General features: G+C 37.3%; 2 protein-coding genes and 1 pseudogene across 3 annotated transcripts in view; 1 reads left to right on the forward strand and 2 right to left on the reverse strand.

The window, feature by feature from the left end:
- castor2 (cytosolic arginine sensor for mTORC1 subunit 2) overlaps positions 1-1,766 on the forward strand; it is a 35,806-nt gene extending 34,040 nt beyond the window's left edge. The window contains exon 9 of the mRNA XM_052108164.1: positions 23-1,766. Within this exon, the coding sequence (XP_051964124.1) occupies positions 23-88 (66 nt within the window). The 3' untranslated portion in view covers positions 89-1,766. The remainder of the gene's footprint in view (positions 1-22) is intronic.
- A 1,631-nt stretch (positions 1,767-3,397) lies between these two features.
- LOC127624240 (RCC1-like G exchanging factor-like protein) lies at positions 3,398-13,406 on the reverse strand (annotated as a pseudogene).
- Positions 13,407-15,481: 2,075 nt separating this feature from the next.
- LOC127630534 (neutrophil cytosol factor 1-like) lies at positions 15,482-21,913 on the reverse strand. Of its 2 annotated transcripts, none has more exons than XM_052108148.1 (11): positions 21,601-21,913; positions 21,321-21,401; positions 20,993-21,065; positions 20,075-20,240; positions 19,181-19,239; positions 18,978-19,100; positions 18,732-18,839; positions 17,332-17,449; positions 17,107-17,220; positions 16,844-16,986; positions 15,482-15,776 (listed from the first exon to the last, which is right to left on the reverse strand). In XM_052108148.1, exons 1-11 carry the CDS (start codon positions 21,670-21,672, stop codon positions 15,631-15,633), a joined length of 1,203 nt encoding a protein of 400 aa, XP_051964108.1. In that variant the 5' UTR covers positions 21,673-21,913; the 3' UTR covers positions 15,482-15,630. The 2 variants fall into 2 exon arrangements, with proteins under 2 accessions (XP_051964108.1, XP_051964097.1); XM_052108137.1 differs by having other exon boundaries at positions 20,993-21,068.
- Between the last annotated feature and the right edge of the window lie 5,986 nt (positions 21,914-27,899).

The following is a 27,899-nucleotide window of genomic DNA, read 5'->3' on the forward strand; positions in this document are numbered from 1 at the left end:
CAGCCCTCTTGTTTCCATCCAGGTTCCTGAGGAGAATATCCAGAGCGTGATTGGTGCCTTGAGGACCAATGACAGCACAGGACAGTGAGACTCGTTATGACTGGACAGGAGTCCCACGTCCCAGCAAAAAATTTTTGATTTCTTAACTCTTAAAAGTGCCAAGAGCTTACCTGAGGACTGGTTATGGGAGAAGGTTTGGATATGGGGGGAGGGGGGTCTTTAGTATTGCAGTCAGTATTGAGCGATTGTGTCACTAGCAGCCATTTCTATATCACTTTCTGTCTAATTCATGTCTACTTGCAAAAAAACAAAAAGAACTTGTCAAACCCCAATTTCCCATCCAAATGCACAAGGGACCCTGTAATGGTGTGAATCTAGTGGGGGGTTTTTTTCCGCTCTTTCTCTTATCCACCCCTCCTCCGCACACCATTTTACCATGGCAACAAGGCCTGCTTAATCCTGGGCCTGGATTTCAGATACTGATTCTTTTAGATGTTGCAAATAACCTGTATGTATTAGTGGCAGGAGGACACAGAATGTACTCAATTGTTTATCAGAATTTATTTTGTCCTGCTCCCCCTTCCTGTTTTCCCTTGCGGTGCCAAGACACGGGGCCTAAACTAGACCCCTTGTCTAAAGCGTGATTTTACTAGATTTTAGTGAAAGAACAGTTCAGTTCATGGCTGTTCAGAAAGTTTCTCATTTTTGTATAGAGGTTTTGTTCATTTCCCCTCAAATTAACCCTGTTGTCCCAGTTTAATGCCAAGCAGCTGGGTAATGACTTAGTTGTTGTTGTTTTTTGCATTCGAAGTACAATCAATGGTTTTTCTGTTTGTCCGCTGAGTTGGCAGTGAAAGTGCGTGGAGATTTTGTCCGGCATGTGGAATCTGGTGAGGTGGAACACTCCCGGTTCAGGTTATATAAACGGAAGTACACAATGAATTGTGCAGTTTACTGTATACTGTTTTTAAACATTTCTTTTGATGATTTTATTTACGCCATTTCCTTTTTTTATGTGTGGAGTTTTCGTGTGTTCGCGATTGGACATATTTACAGCAAACGCTGCCGTGCCTCTTTAGTCTTCGCCACTACTTGCTCCTTAGAATATTTTGCAATGCAAAATACTGTCGTTTGTTGAATGTTCGGTAAAGTCAGGTGTCACAGACACTGGCATTAGTTTAGGCCTTCAAGCTCCCCTTGTCTGCACTTTATTTAAGGTCTATCCTAAAGATCTTACTGTTCTGATGTGAAATAGCGGGGATAGGTATTTTTCCCTTTTGAGTCGCTTTTAGAAGGGGTCACTTTTTGCTCTTCACACATGAATTGGGTGTCTCTTTTCCACAAGCTTTTCTTCTATCAGCTCTGAAGCAGAAACCATGTATTTATCAGTGTTAAAAAAAAGGGGTGACTTGTTTTTTCTCTGACAATTAAAGACGTGAAAACAGTATATTTTTTCAGCTTAGTTTGTTTGTGTTTGTGTTTAGGTTTGATTTTGATTTTTCTTTTACACTCTTCGAACCATGTTTTCTTAAGTGTACAGTGGGGGTTTACACCATGCGATTGCGAGACCATGTGCCAATTGGAGATATGTTATCTCAAGTTTATGAAGATGATATTAATTTGCTCATATCTGTGATTTTTCAAATAATTTCTGTGGGATATAAGCTAAATCCTATGATCATTGCGTAGGCTACTTCTGACTTCCCATACAAATAAACTATTTCCTTTGAAGAATTGCAATGATTAAACCAATTCAAAAAACAGAATATGTCTGACTTCTTTGTTTTTACCTCCATTACTTTTCTGTTTCTTGACACAGAAATGTTTCGAATCAGAATGTATATTGCTTTATGAATGGTACAATATTCTTATTTGATCTACAAATACAGTTTGCTACAAATAAAGCATGTACTTAATTCTGAAGGATACAGCAATTTTAACAACTTTAAATTTCATTTTATATGTTTTTCTGAAGTGGCTTAAAGGAATATTCCGGGTTCAATTCAAGTTAAGCGCAATTGACAGCATAATGTTGATTACCACAAAATGTCAGCAAACATTTGGGTTACAATGGAAGTGAATTGGGCCAATCAGTAAACATTAAAATACTGTTTCAAACTAGCCAAAAGATGTAAACAATATACATGTATGGTAAAACATGATTTTATTGTGATAAAATCGCTTCTTAACCTTTTCTGTGTAGTTATACCCAATTTTACAACTTAATTGACATGATGATATGTCAACAAACCTTAAAACTACTGTATAAAATTATGATTTAATCAACTTTATAGCTAAAATAATACATGAGTTTCAACAAAAGAATTAAGTGCTTTTATAAAATTATACGCTTTAAACCCTCCAAAAATTGTCTATGTTCTCTTTCATTGGCTCCATTCCATTGGAAGTGCCTCACTGTAACCTTGATTTTTCCTTTTGTTTTTTTTTTTAAAGCGTCTAAATGTTTTGTGGTAATCAACATTATCCCACAAATACTGTCGATTGAGCTTAACTTGTATTGAACCCAGAATATTACTTTAAGACCATGCTTATGCTCTACTGCACATAAATGTTTAGCCCATGGAATAGAAAAATGTGTAATTATTTAAAATCATCCATATGACTTGTGCACTGTATTTCAAGTCTTTGCTTAAAGTCTTCCCTTCTGCTGAAGCTTCTAAATCTCATCCACTCTTGTGCATGCATATTCAAACCAGACACGCAAACACTCGTCATGACACATTTGACAATTTTGGTTCTCACTTGTCTCAAAACCAGTTTTAATACTGTAAACGTATTTTTTATTTTTTTGTACAAAAAGTAGTGTAACATTCAATTTTAAATTCCTGGATGCAGGTTAGTTACTGACATTCAAATAATTACTTTTAAGTCCATTAATTGGGTTACACATTTCAATAATATTTAAAAACAGGTTCATGTGTGTGTATTTTTTCCTTTCTGTAAGGTAGAAATGTGTGGTGCTCAATGTATGACTTGAACAATGAACAAGAAGGAAATGTAAGTGTTATATTGAACTCCCTGAGAGGAAAAACTACTTTTTCTGTAGAATGTGTTTTTAGAAAGTAAATTAAAAGTTAATTCTGTGAATCAATTATTGAAGTCAGTAATCTGATTAATTTGAAAAGTAATTTGTAAGAATTACTTTTTTGAGATATGTACTCAACACTGCTCAAAACCAGATCTCGACACCAGATTTAAATATGCAGACGTAAGATTTCACAACTAACATTTTGGTTCGGAGTATCTTTTGTGTTCCAAAGGAAAAAGTTCTATGGTTTTGGAACAACATGAGGGTGAGAAAATAATGTTTATTGTTGGCTGAACTATTCTATTTAAGAATCCAACAAAATAACTGTACAAACCTCCACTGGTATAAAAAGTATTTTGTTTTACATTTAAATTTAATTCTACAAATACATTTTTGACTTGTTTTATTTTGACAGATTGAACAGTTCTTAAAAAGAGCAGGAGAGGCGAGAGTCAGATGTTTTGCCAAACGCAGCAGCAAAGCCAATATCGTTATTTCCCATTTTGCACTATTTTGAGATCAGATATCAGATTGTCCCCTTGCCTGTGTAGAATTTAGTGCATTTTAACAATAAAATCAGATCCAGAATCAGTACTGTAAATGTGGCTTTGAATGTTCCATGTACATCACATGTGAAGATGAAACAGCCAAAAAAATAAACTATGGGGGGGATTCCAAAAATCAGATACAAGGTACTCCTCGTAAATACACCCTGAGTTATTTAGGAGTCACAAAGTCTGTTTACTCTCATGTCTATTTTTAGGTCCATACTGTAAACAGCAGAGGTGGTGTCATATATCCATGTTACCTTAAAAACACTCCTCTTGATAGTGTGTGACATAGACTCATATGATTGATTTGACAAGCGCCACCATGTGGTCAACACCACAGGCAACATCTGAACACCTAAAACAAATGACAAGTGCTAGCATAAAGAAAAGGGAGATATAGATATTTAGTATGTGTGCAACTCTGAAATTCACATTATTCTATGGAACAGGGTAAAATACTAATTAAAGGGATGGTTCATCTAAAATTAAATTCTGTCATAATTGTCCTCACCTTTAAGTTGTTCCAAACTCATATGACTTTCTTCCATGGAACACAAAATGAGATGTTCAGCAGAATGTTAAGAGCTGACAGCTTCAGTCACCATTCACTTTTTAATAGCTTTTTTCCCCCCACTGAAATCAAAGTGAATGGCCACTGAGCATTCTGCCTAACTTGTGCGTGTTCCATGAAAGTCAAACCGTTTTGGAACAAACACAAGTGTAATTGTTTCAGAAATGTCCTTCCTAAAACTTAAAGCTCTAAACATTCTATCGATTACAAAAGAAAATATATTTTACTGATTTATAAGCTTAACCTGAAATGTTCCTTTAAAAAGAAAAGAACAGAAAGTGTTGTTGCCTTCTTGCCACCCCATGGAATATACTGGTCGTCATGTTTCCCAGTGCCTAAACACCCTCTCACAATCTTACCCCAAACAAAAAGCTCACCATGATCTGAAAACAATATCCATGTAGCAAATAACTCAGCCCTCTATTTAACTTGGATGCTGGCCAGGAAACAGTCAGTATTTAATATCAACTTTGTTGCGCAAGCATTTTTACCAGGTGTTTTCAGAGGACAGAACCATTCTTCTGTTGCCGCATAACATTTAAAACACTTTTTTTTTCTGTCTGAATGCAGACACTGCAATACACGTTATATTGTTGAATACACGAGGAGACTATCATAAATTAGAAAAAACATGTCATCTTGTGCAGATTTACGTACAAAATATTTATAGGAAATGTACCTGTGACTGCTGCAAAGTAGTTGTGTCCACAGCGGATGGAAGAGACTTTTACTGCAGGGTTGAACTCTGACCTCCCAAAAAATGTTGCTGGCACTCTTTCTGGGATAGCTGACTCAGAAAGATTTGGGCCTTTTCCTAGAATTCCAAAGCCCCAAACAAACACCTTTCCTTCCTCTACAGTGATTTATTTGTTTTAATAATATCATAAATAAGAACCAGTTCTATTTGAACTATTAATTATTTCATGTGTGCAATTGTTGTACAGTAGGTAGAATTTGCTAACATCAGTAAATGTATTCGGTATCATGAACTAACAATCATCTTTGATAATATTAATTGATAAAAACACAATTGTTCGTTGTTAGTTCTTATTGAATTCAATTATGGAAACGTGTACAACTTTTAATTTGAAACCTTTAATAGTAAATATTGAAATTAACATCAAAAAAGATTGACAAATGCTGAGGGTGTTTACTCACTATCATGCCATCCCAGATGTGTGACTTTCTTTCGTCTGTTGAACACAAAGATTTTTTGAAATATTATCTCACCTCTGTATGTCCTCACAATGCAAGTGAATGGTGACCAGACCTTTGAAGGTCCGAACAGCACATAAAGGCAGTGTAAAAGTAACCCATACTACTCCAGTGGTTTAATCCGTGTCTTCAGAAGATATATAATAAGCGTGGCTGAGAAACAGATCAATATTTATGTCCCTTTTTACTTTAAATTCTCCTCCCTAACCAGAAGGTGGCGATATGCACGAAGAATGTGAATTGCATAAAACTAAAGAAGAACTCTTAGGAGGGCTGTGTGTCCGTGGAGATTTATGGTAAAAAAAAAAAAAGGATGTAAATATGTATATGTTTTGCACACACCCCTATCATATTGTCTCAAAAGACATGGATTTAACCACTGGAGTCATATAGATTACTTTTATGCTGGATTTATGTGCTTTTTGAGCTTCAATGTTTTGGACCCTGTTGATTTGCATTGTATGAACCTACAGAGCTGAAATATTCTTCTAGAAATCTTCATTTGTGTTCAGCAGATGAAAGAAAGTCATATACATCTGAGTTTATTAATATTGATTAATATTAATATCAACATACAATTTTTTATTAAAAATATATATATTTGTATGTTAACATTAATGCGATATGAACTAACAAACTTGATCAAAGTTTAATGAATACTGTCAAAAATATATTGTTCATGGTTAGTTCATGATACTTAATGCATTAACTAATGTTAACTAATTAAACCTTATTGTAAAGTGGAACCCATTAATAGGTAAATTGTTCATAAATCCATTTGTATATAAATTGTTGCACTTAATTCTATGGGACAATTTACATACAAATCAGAGGCGACTGTGGCTTTCAAAAGTATTCTTTTTGGTGTTTGCACTGTTGCTCCCAAAAGCTGCTTAAACTACTACTCAAACAGTGACTTTTCTTATGAAAAATAATGAACTAAGCTTGAATGTTTTTGCAACAATTAAAAGTGCCAGTGGGCAAAATATCTGATTATGAAAGCTAAAAAATAAATCGCCATCACAACATTGTAACAGCAACTGGTATGAATGAATGTACACAAAAAATGAGGCCCCATGGCTTTAAAATATGCAAATAAATTCACACACTGATACAATGATGGTATCAGATGGCAATACCATAGAAATTTGATACATACTATGGTACTGAATGTTTACCATATTTATATACCATGGTATTTACATGGTCCTTCAAGGGATTTTATCAATATCTTGGTAATACTATTGTACACATTCAATAACATTTTTTTTTCGTTAGTGTACAAAATCACTCAAACTCTTTTAATATAATTTGCTATCATATGGTTTCCTGAGATTAATCTAATCTTACCGTTCAGGACAACCACCTGTGTTCCTCCACATGCTGCCTGTCGGACTTGACCTACCCCACTCAGAGGCAGCAGCCGTGGTGAGCTAATCAAAAAAATTTGATTTACTCGACCTGGCGTTTTGTATATCCCAGCAAACACATCACAGAAAATTCAGGATCATTCTAGTGGAGTAAACCAACATCGTCTGTCAGTGAAGTATTTCAATCATTCCTGTTATGTCTTGTCCAGTTGTTTTTGTACTGGCCTCTGTACCTGTGTCGCTTCAGTGACAGACGCCAGCTGCAGATACTCAAGAGTTCCCCCAGTCAAACAGCTGCCCGTCAGTGCACACAGCCAAACTGCAGTCTCCATATGTGACCACCTGCTGAACTTTGACACCAACCAAGTCACCTCCAACAAGCACATGATAGGAGGACTTGTGGTGGCCCAAACCTTAAATAATGATTAATTATTTCACCTGAAAATGAAAAGTCTGTCATCATTTAATCACCCTCATGTTGTTCCAGACACATGTGACTCTCTCTCTCTCTCTCTCTCTCTCTCTTGTGCAACACAAAAGGCAGAATGACTACCCCAGTCACCATACCCTTTTATTGCACAGGGCAAAAAGATTCAATGAAAGCAGTGCCGGCCCTACCTAATAAGCGACATAAGCTGCTGCATAGGGCCCCGCAACCACCAGGGAGCCCCCTACATTTCCTTGTCCAAAGCGAGTGGGAGGTGGGTTTCTCCAGCGGGTGGGAAGTGAGGGTCATGATGTGCGCACTTAGAGACCATTGTCTCTAGAGCCGTGCACTGCATTTAATGGCAGGAGTGAAGAGGCACCATTACGCCAAAAATGCAAGTTCCATCACAAAAATTATACTTGAATATGTTGTTTTATTATATACCGTTTTAGAAAACTTTGCTGTGCGTGTTTGCCACAATATACACTAAGGTGTAAATAGCATTTGCCACTATTTACAAGGTCTAAATAGCAACTAAATTACCTTAATTTTGTAATTTAATTATTTCTTATTTATTTGCATAGTCTTGAAATGTCATTAAATATATTTGTTCATTTGTGAATGTGATTAGTGTATTGGGTTAGTTTAAAAAATAATAAATTTATATTCTATTTCATTTTTGTACTTCTGAACCTACTGTTGATATTTTTGCATTTTTAAGCTTTTTATTTTTAATAAATGTACTTGTTAATTGCACAGTTTAAGCTTGCTTGATGTTGGGTATGTTTGGTTAGGTGGGCCCCATTTTGGAAATCTGCTTAGGGCCCCCAAAATGCTGGGCCGACCCTGAATGAAAATGAATGGTGACTGAGGCCGTTATTTTACCAAACATCTCCTTTTGCATTATATGGAAAAAAGAAAGTCATATAGATTTGGAACAACATGAGGGTGAGTAAACGATGACTGAATTTTCATTTTGAGCGAGCAATCTTCTAAATATCAAGTGAAGTCTGAGTAAAATGGTTTTCATATTTACAAGTTAAAACAATGAGAAAGTTATAAGATGTTGATGCATAACATGCATGAAAAAACTTCTTATCGAAATCAAGATTTATATGAATGTAAACATTTTATGAATGTTTAAAAGTACAAATATTTCATCTAGCAGCATGCATGATCATTATATATTTTTAAATAAATAATAATATAATTTGAGAGAGATTGTGATGGTGAGAGAGGTGATGAAACCAACCTATTTGTCCATCTGCCTCCCACACACAAGCATACATAGAGCCTCTCTCTGTTACAAATAGACTATGATCCTGCCCACAAGCCACCTACAGGACAACAGAAACAGGAGAGCTTATCCAAATGTCCCTTGCAAGGAAATCAGTCCACTGGCTGCCATCTTTGGAATTCTCCCAGGCAGCTATTTTCTATGGATATAAGCAGCAAAAAAACGTACAGCTCCTATATACTTGAATAAGGAAAGAAACGGTTGGTCCAGATTACAATCAAATCACAATTTTCAAATCTGCATTAAAATTTCAATCAAATCAAATCAAATCAAATCAAATTTGACAACAATAGTATCATAAATTGTGCTTCTTCAGCACCAAAACGCCATTTTTCAATCTGGTCCAGCTAATTTGCATGCACATACTCCAGTTAACTGAGAGGCGATGTCTGTATCTGAAAGGTATTGGCTCTTTTACCTGTAAGGCGGGACCCTTTCTACATCCATTCCGATTTCTTCCACTCGTTTTAATACAAGTGCTCCATCCATCCATCCATCCATCGTCAACCGCTTATCCTGTGTACAGGGTCGCGGGGGGCTGGAGCCTATCCCAGCTAACATTGGGCAAAAGGCGGGGGACACCCTGGACAGGTCGCCAGTCCATCGCAGACAAGTGCTCCATTTCAGGGCTAAATAGTCTCTGTTTATACTCCGTTTATAATGACTGATTGGGAATTATACTGCAAGATTACATTTAATATCAGAAATATTGAATTTCCATAAAACAGAAATTGTGAGGGTTATCACTGCTGATTAAAAACAAAATGCTAAAGCTGTTTGTGGAAAAATAGCATGCCATGAATCCCCATTCACAACCTCTTTTACTTCAGTAATGTGACACATTTTTGAGGGAAAAGAGATCTTCAATGAGAAAAAATAGATTGGATCATGAAAAACGTCTATAACACACCAGAATGGAGTCACACCTGAATGCAGGGTTCCTAAAACAATGCCTAAAAAGCTAATGCTAACCTTATAAGCTAATGCTAACCTTATCCAACTGCTCGCATGGCCTGAGTGATATCAGCAGAAAAGGAAAATTGATTAAGAGGAAGAGCAAGTTAATACATTTTAATGAAAGATTATAATTTGACAAATGTGCACTGATCAATCGTTCTTTAAAGTGAACCGGGTTTTGTGAACAATATTGGTTTCATATTGAATTGAAGTCTAAGGCATGCATTGCCAGTTTACAGGTGACTATTTGCTAACATAATAGCTGCTTTTTCTTCTTCAAATTGTTTGTTTGTATATTATGAATCAAGACATTATAAGAGTGGTGAACGTGTCATCACATACTGTACCTGTCAAAACCCTCAATCTTGTGAACAAAATGGCTGCCACATCAGGGAAACAAAGAAAAAGACAGTCATTAGAAATAATAATCTTCTTTTTTTAGACAAAAACGGGTTTGGTCAAGGAAACCAGACCACCTCAAGTGCATTGTCGATTATATATCATGCTTTAGATGAAGGTTAATACAGTATATACTTTAATAATATTGCCTCCTGCTACATTACTGCAGAAATAGAACCCACCAAAACATCAAAAGGCCAATTAGGAGCCATTCCCAGACATACTGAATAATTATTTCATCAGGTTAGAGCAAAAAATGGAAATAAATGTATTAAAGCACGATTTTATATGGCTGGAGGACATACCTGTACACTTTATCCTCTACAATTTTCCTCCCACACCTTCCATAGGCATTACTACCCATGCTTAAAACTAATCACTGAAATAGAGAGAGACATAAAGGACAGACATGAAGGGTTTGTTCAAGTGTCTGGATATCACTTTAGACAATTTTTTTATGTTTGTAGTTGTTCAAGGGGTGCTCAATAAACAGTAATATTTGATATTAATAATTATTGGAATAAACAATTCTTTCACCAGGTAAGTTCCACCATTTATATAGTTTGTGCGCTCGCAGGTGCAGGTTTATAGTAATTTTACAACCGCTTCAATAGTGGATCATCCAAACAGAATTTAGAGTCAGGACTATCCATTAATAAAAATAAAAATTCATGAAAAGTTAAATTATCTAAATGTTTTGGTAGCATTTTACAATAGGGTTCCTGCATTAGATATCATGAACTAACAATGAACAATAGTTTTTTTGCAGCATTTATGAATCTTTGTTAATGTTTTTAACAATTTTAGATTTTAAAAATTTATTACTATATGTTAAAAATCAACATTAGCCAAGATTAAGAAATGCTGTAAATGTTCATTGTTTGTTAACAAATGAAACCTTATTGTAAAGTGTTAGCAATGTGTTACCAATTTTTTCATCAGGAATGTTTTTATTTTAATACATTTATGCAGAATATGATGGGAATTTAAATGTTTTAGAAAAATTCATAGACCAGTTGTGAAAGTAGAGAGCAGACATGAAGGTCAGGGTAAATTGGGGTGGAACCGGATAGGCACATGACTCTTGTGTGTCCTGAGCACTTGCACACTCACTGTGTTACGACTCCAACCTTCAATGAAAAAATGACAATAAATCTGCACATCACATCTCAGAATGTTAATATGACAATATGACAGTAGCATGTCTCATGAGGGTTGGCCAGAGGGAGAAACACTGGAGATGGCTCCAGGACATGGTCATAACTCTTATCTACAAAAAGACAAAGCAATAAAAAACTAACATTAGCCGGTACATGTCCTTCCCAAGTACAGTATTCATAAACACTTTCACAACTCCCAGACATTAGTTACATCAGACCATCACACAAAAATACCCTTTATTGTAATAACCCTACTTCCCTATTCTAACATAAAGTGCCAAGAAGTCTCAAGGATGATCAGTGGAAACAGGATGCACCTGAGCTCAATTTGGCAAAGGTTGTGAATACTTATGTACGTCATTTTTTTCGTTTTTTATTTTTAATATATTTGCAAAGATTTCGCGTTGTCATTATGGGGTATTTTTTGTAGAATTTTTAGGAAAATAATGAATTTAATCAATTTTGGAATAAGGCTGTAACATAACAAAATGTGGAAAAAGTGAAGCGCTGTGAATTCTTTCCGGATGCACTGTACCTGCCAATTGTGAGAGTCCAAAGTTGGAGTGCCTATAACTCTGGAAGTATTAAAGAAATCTTAATATCCTTTTAGATTCTTGATATATATATATATATATATATATATATATATATATATATATATATATACACACACACACTGGCAGCCAAAAGTTTGGAATAATGAACAGATTTTGCTGTTTCGGAAGAAAATTGGTACTTTAATTCACCAAAGTGGCATTCAACTGATCACAAAGTATAGTCAGGACATTACTGATGTAAAAAAACAGCACCATCTTGAAAAAAATCATTTTGATCAAATCTAGACAGGCCCCATTTCCAGCAACCATCATTCCAACACCTTATCCTTGAGTAATCATGCTAAATTGCTAATTTGGTACTAGAAAATCACTTGCCAGTATATCAAACACAGTTAAAACTGTTTGGTTCATTAAATGAAACTTAACATTGTCTTTGACTTTGTGTTTGTATTTGAGTTGCCACAATATGAAATAGACTGGCATGTCTTAAGGTCATTAGGTCAAAAATGGCAACAACAAAAAACTGCATTCTCTAGAAGTGAACGTTATGCAATGCTTGAAATTTACAAGATTTCATACAAAGGTGAAACTACAGTCTTCAAACAAAGGACAACTGGCTCTAACATGGACAGAAAGAGATGTGGAAAGTCAGATGTAAAACTAAACAAGAGGATAAATACATCAGAGTCTCTAGTTTGAGAAATAGACATCTCACATGTCCTCAGCTGACAGCTTCATTGAATTCTACCCGCTCAACACCAGTTTCATGTACAACAGGACAGAGAAGACTCAGGGGTGCAGGACTTATGGGAAGAATTGAAAAGAAAAAGACACCTTTGAAAGAGAAAAACAAAAATAAAAGGTTAGAGTGGGCAAAGAAAGAGACATTGGACAACAGATAATTGGAAAATAGTGTTATGGATCTTGACCCCATTGAGCTTTTGTGGGATCAGCTAGACTGTAAGGTGTGTGAGAAGTACCCGACAAGACAGTCACATCTATGGCAAGTGCTTCAGGAAGTGTGGGGTGAAATGTCACCTGAGTATCTGGACAAACTGACAGCTAGAATGCCAAGGATCTGCAAAGCTGTCATTGCTGCACATGGAGGATTCTTTGATGAGAACTATTTGAAGTAGTTTATATATATATATAATTATTATTATTAATTATGTGCTCATTTATTTTGATATTTCTTCAGCCAAATATTAACAAAATCAAACTTTTCAGCTGGGAAAGTTTCAGAAATTTGGTTGATTTGACACGGACTAACCCATTAACGTTTAAAACCCAGAAAGTGTCCCAATACTTTTTGTCATATTTTTGAGCAGTTTGTCTATTGCTTTATCATTTAAAATCAAACAAACTGCTTTTTTTCAAATGTATTGCTTGATAAGAGTGTTTGTGTTGATTCCTTTAAAATAAGTGCCACTTGGTTTAATATGTTGGTGGTATACTAAAAGTAATGACATTGTTACATTTTAAAGTGACCAAGTGTCCAAATATTGTTGGGGCCACTGTATATAGGCAATACATTGTTATAGACAATATAACTAGCATTATTATATTCTTATGTATTCTACGCAGTGCAGCTTAAACAGACATTAGGACATTACCTTCTGTTCAGTATCCAGGCGGTAAGGTGTGAGCTGGTACTTCCTGGGCTTTTTCCTGCCACTGTCAGGCACTACAAATCTATGGATTCCTAAAGCACCTGTGTAGCTGAAACCACATACAAACACTTTCTCTTTGGGTTTCCTGTGTTGACTGACATACTGGAACACGGGTCTGTAATCTTGCTGCTTATTCCTCCTTGGGGTGCTAGTGGGGCATGTGGCATATGCACGGATAACCATGTTTTTTGGACAAGCACAATGGTTGTTAAAAAGGCTAATAATGAATTTACTGATACTGACAAGAGACTTGTACTGTCAATGTTCAGTCAATGTTTCAGCACACTGTTAGAGCTGTAGCATAAAAGACGCTCGACTCAAACGCATGTATGTGCATTCAGAATTTATATCATGCTTGACATGTTATATTCGTTTGTTAAAGGATACTTTTTAGAAGGAAATGAGTTGTCTTTTAGGATTGTGTTTGTGCATTTATCTGTGAATGCTGATTATAGCATATGGATGTGCTCATGCTATATGCACCATGTTTATCAATTTAGTTTATTCTAATCTTGTGATATTTCATTATTGTCAATTATTTTTATTTATTTGCCCCTTTTAGATCACACACAAATGTGCACAAAGCCCTAGTGAAACACTGTGGAATTTATGGTGATGAAAATAAAGATCAAAGGTCAAAAGAATTTTAAGCTGTTTCTTCGTGTCTCTGATCAGACATCTGTAGTGAACTAGTTCCTAATCAGCATCCCCTAGTTTTTTGAATGTGGTAATCATTTAGAACCATGGCATAACTGTCTACTACCATGGTACCGCAACAGTACTGTAAGAGAACACAGTAGTCATGATACCAAATTTCTTGTGATGCAGTCTGTTTTGGACAGAGGTTATCTTAAAGCAGCTACTCACAGTTTAATAATCACAGAATCCTCTAATATATATGTCACTTTACATACTTCTATTCACATTGCCCGACTCAAAATAAACGGCAATTTGAGTTTTTGTTGTTCAGCCATGACAGCTAACACGAATGAACTATTATTATTTAATTTTTTTATATACAATTATTTACGTCTTACATGAAATTGTGTAAAAATTACATAACAAGAACAGTAAAAAAAAAAATAATAAAAAAAATTATCAAATAAAAAAACCAAAAGCCAGAGGGAGAAAAGAAAAAAAATCTATATAAGGTTAAACAATGAAAGCATTTTTTGACTTTTCAGTTATTTTTAGTTTTTTTTTTTTATGCCCATCAAAGACATACTATAGAAGTTATAGTCAACCAGAAAAAGTGACAATAGCGGATTCTTACACTTTTGACTTATGACGTGAACACAAATTGTGTAATGACCAAAACAACCAGTGAGCGGCGCGCATGTGTTGTGTTTCTGTTTCTGTTCGTCTACACCGTAATTAGTCATCAAATGCCTCCATCACTTGATCAGTTACTACGCATTTAATTAGCAATTCAATGTTTCTTTCTTTATTTTTCAATCCTTATACTAACGTCAAATAAACATCATTACAAGCTTAAACACGCAAAGAGGAGAGAGTGCCACGATTACTTTACTCCAGTGAATATTCTTATTTTTGAAACACATTCTTAAAAATACATTCTAAAATCTAAAATTAAAAAGCCATCTTTCACAAAATACACGTTTAAAAACGTATTATAGACTATTTTCTTAAACTATATAAATATATATAAATTTGCACAGAAGCGGATTTAAAGAAGAAAAAAAACAATACAGAAATAGTGCTGGGAACGTTTGAAAAAACGTAATAGTGCTGGGAATGTCAATTTTTTTTAAAATGTTTAATAAATAAATATTAGTGCTGGGAAAAGGGGAAAAAAGGGCTTATACAAACTAATTTCCCACAAATCAAAATTTGACTACAATTTAGCAAAATGTAAACCGTAAAACAATTATGTTACACAAATCAACAAAGGGCAACTTAAAAAATATCAATGGAAACTAATAACTGCCCCAACCTTACATTATATTATGAAGTATACACTTTCCTGATACCATGACTTTCAAAATATAGTTGACCCTTGCTTGATGTATTCCAGTCTGGTTTTATTGTCTTGACTTGTTTACCCAAACATCTGATAAAAAAATGATGAATTTGGATGAAACTTCTAGAGAAAACAAGCATTTGTTCAATAGATCTTCTGACTGAAAACAGTATAGTTAATAAAATATTGCCCTTGTGGCAACTAGGCCTGATCTCCCTTATACAGTAAATAATGATATAAAAAAATATGAATAAAGTAAATAGCCAGTTGACACATTTATACATGTTTTATTTTCCAACACATAGCTTATAATAGGTTCTGGGCAAAGCAGGGATGCACCGAGCATTTGTATGTTCAAGTTTCTGAATGTCAGTTACATACACAACATATTCATGTCAAGTGTTAGCACATGCTTTTGAATGAAGTTCAGTTGCCTTCATGTATGCTGACTCTCTTGCACGTGTTCTCAGTGCAGCGCTCCAGAATGAGCTGAGGACTTGGCCGGGGAGGAATGACTGGAGTATTTTGGTCCAGATCTTCTGCTTTGAACGAGTCTGTTTTTGCAACGTTCTCTATACAAACACAAATATAACACATTTGTATAAATAAATACAACTCTTCAATCTAACAGGTCTGTAAAACTTTGCTTGCATCTGTGCTAATATGTAAATGTTTTGTCTGCTAGAGGAAAAATACAGTTATACACATACAGTTATACCACAACTTCATGTCAAATTTTAATTAAAAGTTTCACAGGCCACAAGAAAGTTACATTATATAACCAGCTACTATGAAGGGATTTAATGGACAAAATCAAATAAACAAATGTATTAAATATACCAAAAAGATATGTATATCAATAAATAACAAACAAAAATAAACAAACAATTATTTATTTATGTTTACATTTAATTATATTATGTTTAGGGCTGTCAATTTAATGCATTAATTTAGTGTGATTAATTTTATAAAAAAACAACATTGTTAAAAAAAAGTAACGCAATTAATCGTGTTCCTGGACCGTATAAGGAATATTCTTACCACTGGAGCAATTCAAGATTGAAGTACCACACGTTTTCTCCAGGGGGTAGTAAGCGAAACTCCAGCTGTATAATCAATGCGCAGCTTATAACAAACAGCCACACTTATTGGCTGTGTCTTGTTTGGAAGGCTGTGTCCTCCGGAGGTTGCATTTGTTGCACGCATGCACACACACGCACACACACACAGAGACAGATGAAGGAACAGTCTCTCTCTCTTTTCTGGTGTATGGCTTTATTTTAAACTCTCCTGCACCCTCACTATAACACGAAACAGGTGTTAGACTCGCAGGTGACAGGTAACGTTCTCATCTCCCGATCGCGCTCTCCATTCACACAAACAAATGTTCGATTAGTTACTAATAATAACTAATGCTTATTTAAATATTACTGTATTGAATTATTGTTATTTGAGGGGCTTTCTCAGCATATATGCGAATAATTGCGTTTAATTTTGATTATTAAATCGGCATACCATTATCGATTGAGAGCCATAATTATTTGTTTATTGCATCATTCTTTCTTGATTTATTTATTTTGTCCCTCCATAAGCTAGAATAATTTAGGGTTAGGGTTATGTCTCAATGGAGGATACACACCTGTGTTTGTCTTCCTCTCTTGCAGTGGAGAGTTTAGACTTCTTCGCTGCTGTAAGAACCGTCGACTCTGCTTACGATAGATGTCCAGACTGATTTGCTGACGTCCCTTAGTATGGATGCTCTGGGCGTTGGGTATGGTAGATCTGTGGGCCAAGATGGAAAAAAGAATTGAGATAAGCACAGTGTTCAGTTACTGTTATTTTAGGTTAAAGCAGACATATTTACCTGCGTCATATAATGAGACCTATATACAGTTACTCTACCTTCTTGGTGGTGGGGTTGATCTTCTGACCACGTCCTTCTCAGCATCCACCTCTTTCTGCTCTCCTGCCCTGCTTAGGAACATGGAAGGGTAGTAGCCTGTATCTTCTCCATTCCTGTTCGAGACAAAAGTTGACATTTGGGAATCTGATATGATTATGAATCATCCAATGGCTCATCTGATGACTAAAAATTTTCTAATTTTGTTTAAAGAGTATGACTCATACCTGACCACCCACCAGCCATCCAAAAGTTTATGGATGACCTCAATAGTCTCTCCTGCCTCAAGAGTCAACTCATCTTCTTCTACAGCTGTATATGCGTTTGTGGTTTTGTAGAGCTCACCTGTTGTGGATAAATATCAGTATGATCAAAACATCCATATAACACAATTAATGACAATTTTTTTAATTTGACAAAGTTTATTCTGGCAGTTAGTCTCAGCTTTAGACCAAAGTCTATCTGATGCATGTTGCACAAGAAACTGGAAACATTTTTGATCCGGCATTCTCTAATCTGATTGGCTGACTGTTCGCTACTTAAAGGGATAGTTCACCCAACGTTCTCATCATTTCCTTATACTCATACCATCCCAGATGTGTGTGACTTTCTTTATTCTACTGACCAAAAATGAAGATTTTTAGAAGAATAATTCAGCTCTGTAGGTCCATACAATGCAAGTGAATGTTTTAGTTTTATGGATTACTTTTATGCTGCCTTTATGTGCTTTTGGAGCTTCAAAATTTTGGTCACAGTGGTTAAATCCATGTCTTCAGAAACTATATGATAGGTGTGGGGGAGAAACAGATAAATATTTAAGTCCGTTTTTTACTATAAATTCTCCTCCCTGTCCAGTAGGTGGCGATATGCATGAAGAATGTGAATCACCAAAAACAAAAGAATGTGAAAGGGGAGATTAATAGTAAAAAAGGAAAGATATTAAATATTGATCTGTTTCTCACCCCCACTTACCATATCACTTCAGAAGACATGGATTTAACCACTGGAGTCATATGGATTACTTTTATGCTGCCTTTATGGGCTTTTGGAGCTTCAAACCTTTGGTTTGTTTGTGTTCAGCAGAAGAAAGAAAGTCATTCACATCCGGAATGGTATGAGGGTGAGTAAATTATGAGAGAATTTTTATTTTTAGATAAACTATCCCTTTAAGGTCATACAGGTTTTTTTCATCATTTCCCAGGCAACAAAGTTGTGTCTACAAGGTATCAGGTATTGAAACAATGAGCATATTTGAGTAAGAAATAATATGTTTACGAAGTTAGTGACTTAGTGATCTTTGAAATACATGCACAGTTTTGTTTTAAGCAATTAGAAGAAAGTAAATTAGATATCCTTTACACATTTTCAACCATTTTTCCGAAGTATTGACACATTTTCAATTATATTTCTGACAGTTGATGTGCAGCAGTTTGCAAAGACTTAATTTTTCCTTGCTGAACTATTACTGTGGTAAAATCTGTTTCAGTTAAACCTGCCCCTAAATGGTATGTTAAGTGGGTAGTTCTTGGCCAAAACAGGCTATACTGGGGACCAGATCTTTTGCATGTTAAGTCAAAGGTCTAGCTACACAAAACTTAGCATGAGACGTATAGGCATATACACTGACCCACATAATTAGGCTCTGGTTCCTCTAATTCATCTGCTCCATCCAGCGGTTCTAAGTATGAAGCTGGAAACCAGCCTCTTTTATACTCACACTGACAAAACCACCAGCCTGCAAGTGACAGATCAAATCACACATCAGTCCTTTACATATACTAATCTGGTTTTTAACTATATCCACTACCAGTCAACTCATAGGGAAATGCTCATCTGTTGCACCAAGAGTAGATACATCGCTCTTCCAGCTCACCATTTAGGCTTTTCTCCACTATGTCCACCATATCTCCTGCACTCAGAGTGATTTCATACTTTGAGCTCTTGCTGTAGTCTGTGATCACTCTGTAGCTCTCAAGCATGATAGGTCCTGTGATTTCTGTACAAAGAACAACAACTTTAAAACACCTGTTTGGCAATGGCACTATATAGAAGATGCAGATCAGAAAGAGACCTTACCTGATGAGGTGTTGAACCGTGATCTATTGGTGGACATAAAAGTCTCATTTCTTTTGTATCTGCAGAGAGAATATTTGTTTGCTGTAAATGCTGTATTCTTATAAGGATGTCCAATACAAGTTAAGCTCAGTTGACAGCATTTGTAATATAATGCTGATTACCACAGAAAACATATTCGACTTGATTATTTAAAAATCGCGGTTCCAGTGAGGCACTTACAATGGAAGTAAATGGGGCCAGTCCATAAACATTAAAGTACACTATTTTAAAGTATAGCCACAAGACGTAAACAATAGATGTTTTAACATGACTAACGTGTAAAATCTCGGTTCTACTGGATTTTTGAAATCATATAGATTTAGGCCAGAGTCAGAAATTATCTTTACAATTAAGGGGCAGAATTTGCCCCCTACATTTGGTTCTCAAGTGCATTTGTATTTTATGAGGGTTATTTTTATCTGTCTATTTAAAAGTATACTGTTACATCCTTTAAGGTTAAAGACTTAAATGCATAACATGTTTTTGTTTTGTTTTTTGTTCATAAATGAGGCATGGTCAAAATTATTTTTGTGGTAAACAATACTATACCACAAATGCTTTTGATCGAGCTTAACTTGTATTGAACCTGGAATTGTCCTTTAAAGTTAAAAGCTCAACTGTGGTTAAAACAAATGTGCAACTGCTACAGTTTTTTTATTTACAATTTTTGCCATTTATGCTACTTTTATAGTAGGCTATATTTGCCATATATTTGCAAAGAGGATAGAAAGAGGGATCCGAAATGTGCAAAACTTGCACAGCCCATAGAAGCAGTAATACTATGGTGTGTCAGAGCATGTTAGCTAACAATTAAGCCACAGCCTCACAGTTGCAGTTTTGAGCAAACAGACTCACGGGTGTGGGGCTGGTGGAGATTCATCTTCGAGACGCATTTTGAAGAAGTCAAGAACAAGATGACAGCCTGAGATGTTTGGAGGCAGGTTGAGCAGAGCGCGACAGTACTCAGCAAGAGTCCCCTGCCTTGTCTCTGTTGTTTTCTGATTATCCAGCCATTTTGGAGCTGAGGAAGAAAAATACTTAATTTCGACTGTTCGGATAAAAGGTTTTGACTGATAATTTGTTATAATACAGTATGTAGGCGATTCTATGGTATGGTCATGTATTGTGCTGCATGGAATTTACAAAACTAGTTTCACTTTATGGATACAGTATTAATCTGTCTCATGCAATTGCCAGCAACCATAGAAAGTCCAAATAAAGTTCAGCTAATATGTAGCACTCATCACAATATCCTCCATGAAAAAGTAAAGCATGTGTGCAGTATCCACCACAATATTCCCCATAAATATTATTTTGCAGCACTGAAACTCAAACTTATAAAATCTACAACAAGGTGGCCATGCAAAGCAGAATGTATGCCATGCAGCAAATGCAAAAGATTTTTTACATTAGAACATTTTTGGTCAATGGGCTTAATTTCTTAGATCTGACATTTCATGAAGTTGAATAAATAGGCACATTTGATATTCTTGACATAAAGCAGGTGCTTCCTCTTCTAAAAGGAACACTGAGAACCAACACCTATTTCTGTATAGTGTGCTCAAATATGCTGTCAAGTGAAACAACCATGTTGCGATGACATATTTATTTCTTGCCGGTATTGATAGCAAGTCTGTTGATGTTGATATTAACTTAATCAGTTAATCATTTATGACATGCAGTTCTGGTACTTTTGAGTGTTCTTGTTCTGTTGATCAAAAGGTTCTAAAGACAAAATTCAACACATTTAGATTTTCTCAAACACGTCTTTACCAAGTAATGAAGGAATGATTCTGTCCTTTTCATCAATGTCTCCTGCCTCAATAGGGAACATTTCCTTCAACGCCTTCTATAAATGAAATAATAAATATAACATTAAGTTAATAATCCTAAATATATAATTTTTGCATTCCTTTTCATTTAATACTCATTTGTTGCAGACTTGTGGTCATACTGCATATAAAGCTATATAGAAAATAATTATATAGAAATGACATTGTGATTAAAAATGCATAAAATGATTACAGCAATGAAAAATTAAAAAACACTCGTTTAACGCTATTTTACTTTCAGTTATAGAAAATAATAACAATGGACTTACATGAAAAGTGTGGATTTCTGGATACCGTCTGTAAATCAGCTTTTCAGATTGATCACTCCATTTAACCAAGAGCATGTACACCTTTCAAAAGAAATTCAGAAGTAATGTTATATAAAGAGTAGGTTAATTGATTTTTAAATCAATATAATGTGCCTTATAGGTAAACTATAAGCTATACTGGACTGCTTAAAAGTTTTTTGTTAATATATATTTCATATGTCTGTACATATATTTTAAATAGCAATTTAAAGGCATTATTATGTGAGTAGTCTATACTTACATAATGCTGGGAGGGAAAGAACCTTTTCTCAAAGCCCAACAGTTCCACAAGTAACACATATGTTTCAGCCATCCTGCAAAACTACAAAAAGAGACTCGCCCAAGAGAGTTGTTAATATCACCTGTGGTTAATAGAGTTTACTGTGACAGTGGGAGGGGCTTCCTCACCAACCTCTTCCTATTTCACTACAGCCACCAACACTGGAGGAAATATGTAGATAAGAAATTCCAGAGTTATGTGTATATGATGTTATTTCTATGTGGTAATTAAATATTTAAAGGGTTCATTTACAGTTTTTAGCAAATTTTATATATTTCCCTCAGGTCCAAGTATAATGTGTCTTAATATATTTTGGTCTGAATAAAGTAATAATTTAGTAAATTATAGACACACTTGAATTTATCAATCTGATTATGATTATCTTGGAAAAACTTTTGATATAAAAATGTATCCTTAAAATAATCTAAAACAAGCTAATAATCCATCTATGTATCATCCATCCTTCCATCTATCCATCCATCCAATCATCCATCCATCCATCCATCCAACCAACCACCCATCCATCCATCCAACCATCCATCCATCCATCCATCCATCCAACCAACCAACCATCCAACCACCCATCCATCCAACCAACCACCCATCCATCCATCCATCCATCCAACCAACTACCCATCCATCCATCCATCCATCCATCCATCCATCCATCCAACCAACCACCCATCAACCATCCAATCATCCATCCATCCATCCAACCAACCACCCATCCGTCCATCCAGCCATCCATCCATCCATCCAACCAACCACCCATCCATCCAACCATCCAACCAATCAAACACCCATCCATCCATCCATCCATCCATCCATCCAACCAACCACCCATCCATCCATCCATCCAACCAACCATCCATCCATCCATCCATCCAACCAACCAAACACCCATCCATCCATCCATCCGTCCAACCAACCACCCATCCATCCATCCATCCATCCATCCATCCAACCAACCATCCATCCATCCATCCATCCATCCATCCATCCATCCAACCAACCGCCCATCCATCCATCCATCCATCCATCCATCCATTCAACCAACCATCCATCCATCCATCCAACCAACCACCCATCCATCCACCCATCCATCCATCCATCCAACCACCCATCCATCCACCCACCCATCCGTCCCACCCACCCATCCGATCCATCCATCCAACCAACCATCCATCCATCCATCCATCCATCCATCCATCCAACCACCCATCCATTGTCTTGGTGACAGGAGCTTCCAGTCTACAACAATACAAACAATACCAAAAACAGCAGCAAGACTTAGGTAATTAAAAACAAAAAAGAACACAATATAAATAATTATACATATACGTACATACACTCACCTTCATACATACCCACATACACACAAGTAGTGCAAATCTAATACAATCTGTATATAAAGAACAAAAAACAGTATATTATGTACAGAGCAATGTAAGTAATGGCAGAAGTGGATATGTTGGATAATATAAATTCAAATTAAAATTAAACTGTGTATTGCACATCATTATTGCTCAATGGGGCAATTTAATTGTTCATTAGATGGATGGCCTGAGGGAAAAATCTATTCCTGTGTCTGACGGTTCTGGTGTTCAGAGCTCTGAAGCGCCGGCCAGAAGGCAACAGTTCAAAAAGGTAGTGGGCAGGGTGAGTGGGGTCCAGAGTGATTTTACCAGCCTTTTTCCTCACTCTGGAAGTGTATAGTTCTTGAAGGGGGGGGGGGGCAGGGGGCAACCAATAATCCTCTCAGCAGACCGAACTGTCCTTTGTAGTCTTCTGATGTCTGATTTCGTAGCTGCACCAAACCAGACAGTTATTGAAGTGCAGAGGACAGATTCAATGACTGCTGAGTAGAACTGTTTCAGCAGCACTGGTGGCAGGTTGAACTTCCTCAGCTTGCGAAAGAAGTACAACCTCTGCTGGGCCTTATTCACAATGGAGTCGATGTGTATCTCCCACTTCAGATCCTGTGAGATGGTAGTGCCCAGGAACCTGAATGACTCCACTACTGCCACAGTGCTGTTTAGAATGGTGAGGGGGGACAATGATGGGGTGTTCCTCCTAAAGTCCACAATCATCTCCACTGTTTTGAGCGTGTTCAGCTCCAGGTTGTTTTGAATGCACCAGAAAGCCAGCCGTTCAACCTCCTTTCTATATGCAGACTCATCATCATCTCAGATAAGGCCGATGACAGTGGTGTCGTCTGCAAACTTCAGGAGCTTGACAGCGGGGTCCATGGTGGTGCAGTCAATGGTGTACAGGGAGAAGAGTAGTGGGGAGAGCACACATCCCTGGGGGGCACCAGTGCTGATGGTACAGGTGGTGGTAGTTAATTTTCCCTGCCTCACAAGCTGCTGCCTGTCCGTCAGAAAGCTGGTAATCCACTGACAGGTAGAGGTGGGAACAGGGAATTGGTTTAACTTAGTCCGGAGTATATCTGGGATGATTGTGTTGAAAGCCGAGCTGAAGTCCACAAAAAGGATCCTCACGTATGTCCCCGGTCTGTCCACATGTTGCAGGACGTGATGCAAACCCATGTTGACTGCATCATCCACAGACCTGTTTGCTCGATAAGCAAATTGAAGGGGGTCCAGAAAGGGTCCAGTGATGTCCTTCAGGTGGGCCAACACCAGTCTCTCAAATGACTTCATAACCACAGATGTCAGGGTGACAGGTCTGTAGTCATTAAGTCCTGTGATTTTAGGTTTCTTAGGGATGGGGATACTAACGGAGCGTTTGAAGCAGCATGGGACTTCACACTGCTCCAGTGATCTATTGAAGATCTGAGTGAAGATGGGGGCCAGTTGGTTAGCAAAGGAATGAAGGCACGCTGGTGAGATGCCATCTGGGCCTGGAGCCTTCCTTGACCTTTGCTTCTGAAAGACACGGCACACATCGTCCTCACAGATCTTGAGTGCAGGTAGTGTAGCAAGAGGGGGTAGAAGGGGGTTGCAGGAGGTGTTAATGGTTGTGTGAAATGAAGGTCCGAGTGTATGTGGGGTGTGAAATTGGGCCTTTCAAATCTGCAATAAAACACATTCAGGTCGTCAGCCAGTAGTTGGTCCACCACAGGGTTGGTGTTAGGAGTCCTGTAATTAGTAAGTTGTTTCAGGCCACTCCACACTGATGCAGGGTCGTTAGCTGAAAACTTGTTTTGCAGCTTCTCAGAGTAGCTTCTTTTAGCCACTCTGATTTCCCTATTCAGTGTGTTCCTGGCCTGATTATACAAGACTCTATCCCCACCCCTGTAAGCCTCCTCTTTGGCATGACGAAGTTGTCTGAGTTTTCCTGTGAACCATGGTTTATCATTGTTGAATGATAAAAATGTCCTAGTAGGGATGCACATATCCTCACAGAAACTGATGTATGACCAACCATCCATCCATCCACCCATCCATCCAACCACCCATCCATCCATCCATCCATCCAACCAACCACCCATCCATTCACCCATCCATCCAACCACCCATCCATTCACCCATCCATCCAACCACCCATCCATCCATCCATCCATCATCCATCCATCCATCCATCCAACCAACCATCCATCCATCCATCCAACCAACTGCCCATCCATCCATCCAACCATCCATCCATTTAACCAACCATCCATCCATCCAACCAACCGCCCATCCATCCACCCACCCATCCATCCAACCATCCATCCATCCATCCATCCATCCATCCCTCCATCCATCCACCAGTCCATCCAACCAACCATCCATCCATCCATACAACCAACCACCCATCCATCCATCCATCCATCCATCCATCCATCCAACCAACCACCCATCCATCCAACCAACCACACATCCCTCCAACCACCCAGCCATCCATCCATCCATCCAACCATCCATCCATCCATCCATCCATCCATCCATCTATCAATCCATCCATCCATCCATCTATCTATCTATCTATCTATGGCCTTTACAGTTACAGTAATGCAAACATTCTGGATGAGCAGTTCCTCGTGTTCACCTCCGTGTATTTTACAGGTCGTTATTTACAGAAAAAGAGAAGGAAGTATTGTGAAAAGAAAATCTTGTTCCAGAGGTCATTACCTTATGTGGGTTGTTCCTCTCTTTGATCATCATTCAGTTTGCTTTCTAAATATATGTTCAGTGCTTATGGGAAACAGACATGACTATAATGTTTATGAAATACTAAACTGTATTTTAAGACAGTTAAAAAAGACTCCTCTTCATTAACATGTTCACATTTCTTTGCCCACAATGATGGCCTTTCTCAAAGAGTTAGAAGATTTCACAGGGGATATTGCAATATTTGTCCAAAAAGTGTTCAACCATAAAAAAGCCACTTTATTGTAACATCTTTAAAACATAAGAAAGGTTTTCTATTACACAGTCATTACATTACAATTAAACACATCAATAACATTATCACATTACAATGATGTAACATATCTTTGTTTTTCCTTTACGGTTTTTCTCAGTCACTTTGGATCATTTTTTAAAACAGTCGTAGCATTCTCTAAACTGTAAGTGTCACAACTGTTTTATGGGACATCACAACCCTGTTGCATTTATGAAAAATGTAGTAACTCACCCAAAACATTTAATTCATGCTTCAAAACCTAGTTATTGTGTCAGTAAATTGGCCAATGCCACCAAAATACATTTTACATTTACATTTATTCATTTGGCAGACGCTTTTATCCAAAGCGACTTACAAAAGAGGAAGAACATCAGCGAATCATCTTAGGGAGACAGTGGTACAAAAAGTGCCATATTACAAAGTTTCACTATCATCAGAATAGTATACAAAACAGATTTAAGTGCAACAAGAAATGTAAATAATTTTTTTATTTTTTATTTTATTTAATTTTTTTAGTGACCGGTTAAGTGCTTTTGGAAAAGATGTGTTTTTAGCCGTTTTTTGAAGATAGACAGTGAGTTAGCTTCCCGGATTGAGTTGGGAAGGTCATTCCACCACCGTGGTATGATGAAACTGAAAGTCCGGGAAAGTGTTTTGGTGCCTCTTTGTTTTGGTACGACAAGGCGACGTTCCTTAGCCAACCGCAGGCTTCTGGTGGGAACGTATCTCTGCATAAATGTTTTTAGGTATGCTGGAGCAGACCCAGTGACTGTTTTATATGCCAGCATCAGGGCCTTGAATTTAATACATGCATGAACCGGCAGCCAGTGGAGAGAGACAAAGAGTGGTGTAACATGTGCTCTCTTAGGTTCATTAAAGACCAGACGTGTTGCTGCATTCTGGATCATTTGGAGAGGTCTAATAGCACATGCAGGAAGGCCTGCAATGAGAGCGTTACAGTAGTCCAGTCTAGTTATGACAAGGGACTGAACGAGCAGTTGTGTGGCATGTACAGAGAGGAAGGGTCTTATCTTCCTGATATTGTAGAGTGTAAATCTACATGATCTTGCAGTTTTTGAAATGTGGTCTGTGAAATTTAGCTCATCATCAATGGTTACCCCTAGATTTCTGACCGTTTTGGAAGGCGAAACTGTAGTTGGACCCAGCTGCACGGTGATGTTGTGTTCAACAGCCGGGTTGGCTGGAAAGACAAGGAGTTCGGTCTTGGCAGGGTTGAGCTGAAGGTGGTGTTCCTTCATCCAGGCTGAGATGTCTGCCAGACAGGCAGCGATTCGAGCGGTCACTGTGGTGTCGTTGGGCTGGAAAGACAAGTAGAGTTGCGTGTCATCAACGTAGCAGTGGTAAGAGAAACCATGTGACTGGATGATGGGTCCCAGTGATGTTGTGTATATGGAGAAGAGAAGTGGCCCAAGCACTGATCCCTGAGGTACCCCAGTAAGTAACTGGTGTGGCTTGGATACTTCCCCTCTCCATGCTACCTCAAAGGACCTTTCTGAGAGATAAGAGTTGAACCAATCAAGCACAGTTCCAGTGATACCCAGTTTAGAGAGGGTGGAGAGAAGGATCTGATGGTTGACTGTGTCAAAGGCTGCAGAAAGGTCCAGCAGAATCAGAACGGATGATCTGGATTCAGCTTTCGCCTGTCTAAGCGACTCGATGACAGACAGCAGGGCAGTCTCAGTGGAGTGTCCACTTTTGAAGCCTGACTGATTGTCATCCAGCAGCTTGTTCTGTGAGAGATAGGCGGAGATCTGATTGAAAACTGCCCTTTCAAGTGTTTTTGCCATGAATGGGATGAGAGAGACTGGTCTGTAGTGTTCTGTCTGTGTGGGGTTAAGTGCTGGTTTTTTCAGCAGTGGGGTTACTTGAGCCTGCTTAAATGTAGTGGG

This window comes from Xyrauchen texanus, chromosome 3 (assembly GCF_025860055.1).
Source record: "Xyrauchen texanus isolate HMW12.3.18 chromosome 3, RBS_HiC_50CHRs, whole genome shotgun sequence".
NCBI lineage: Eukaryota > Metazoa > Chordata > Actinopteri > Cypriniformes > Catostomidae > Xyrauchen > Xyrauchen texanus.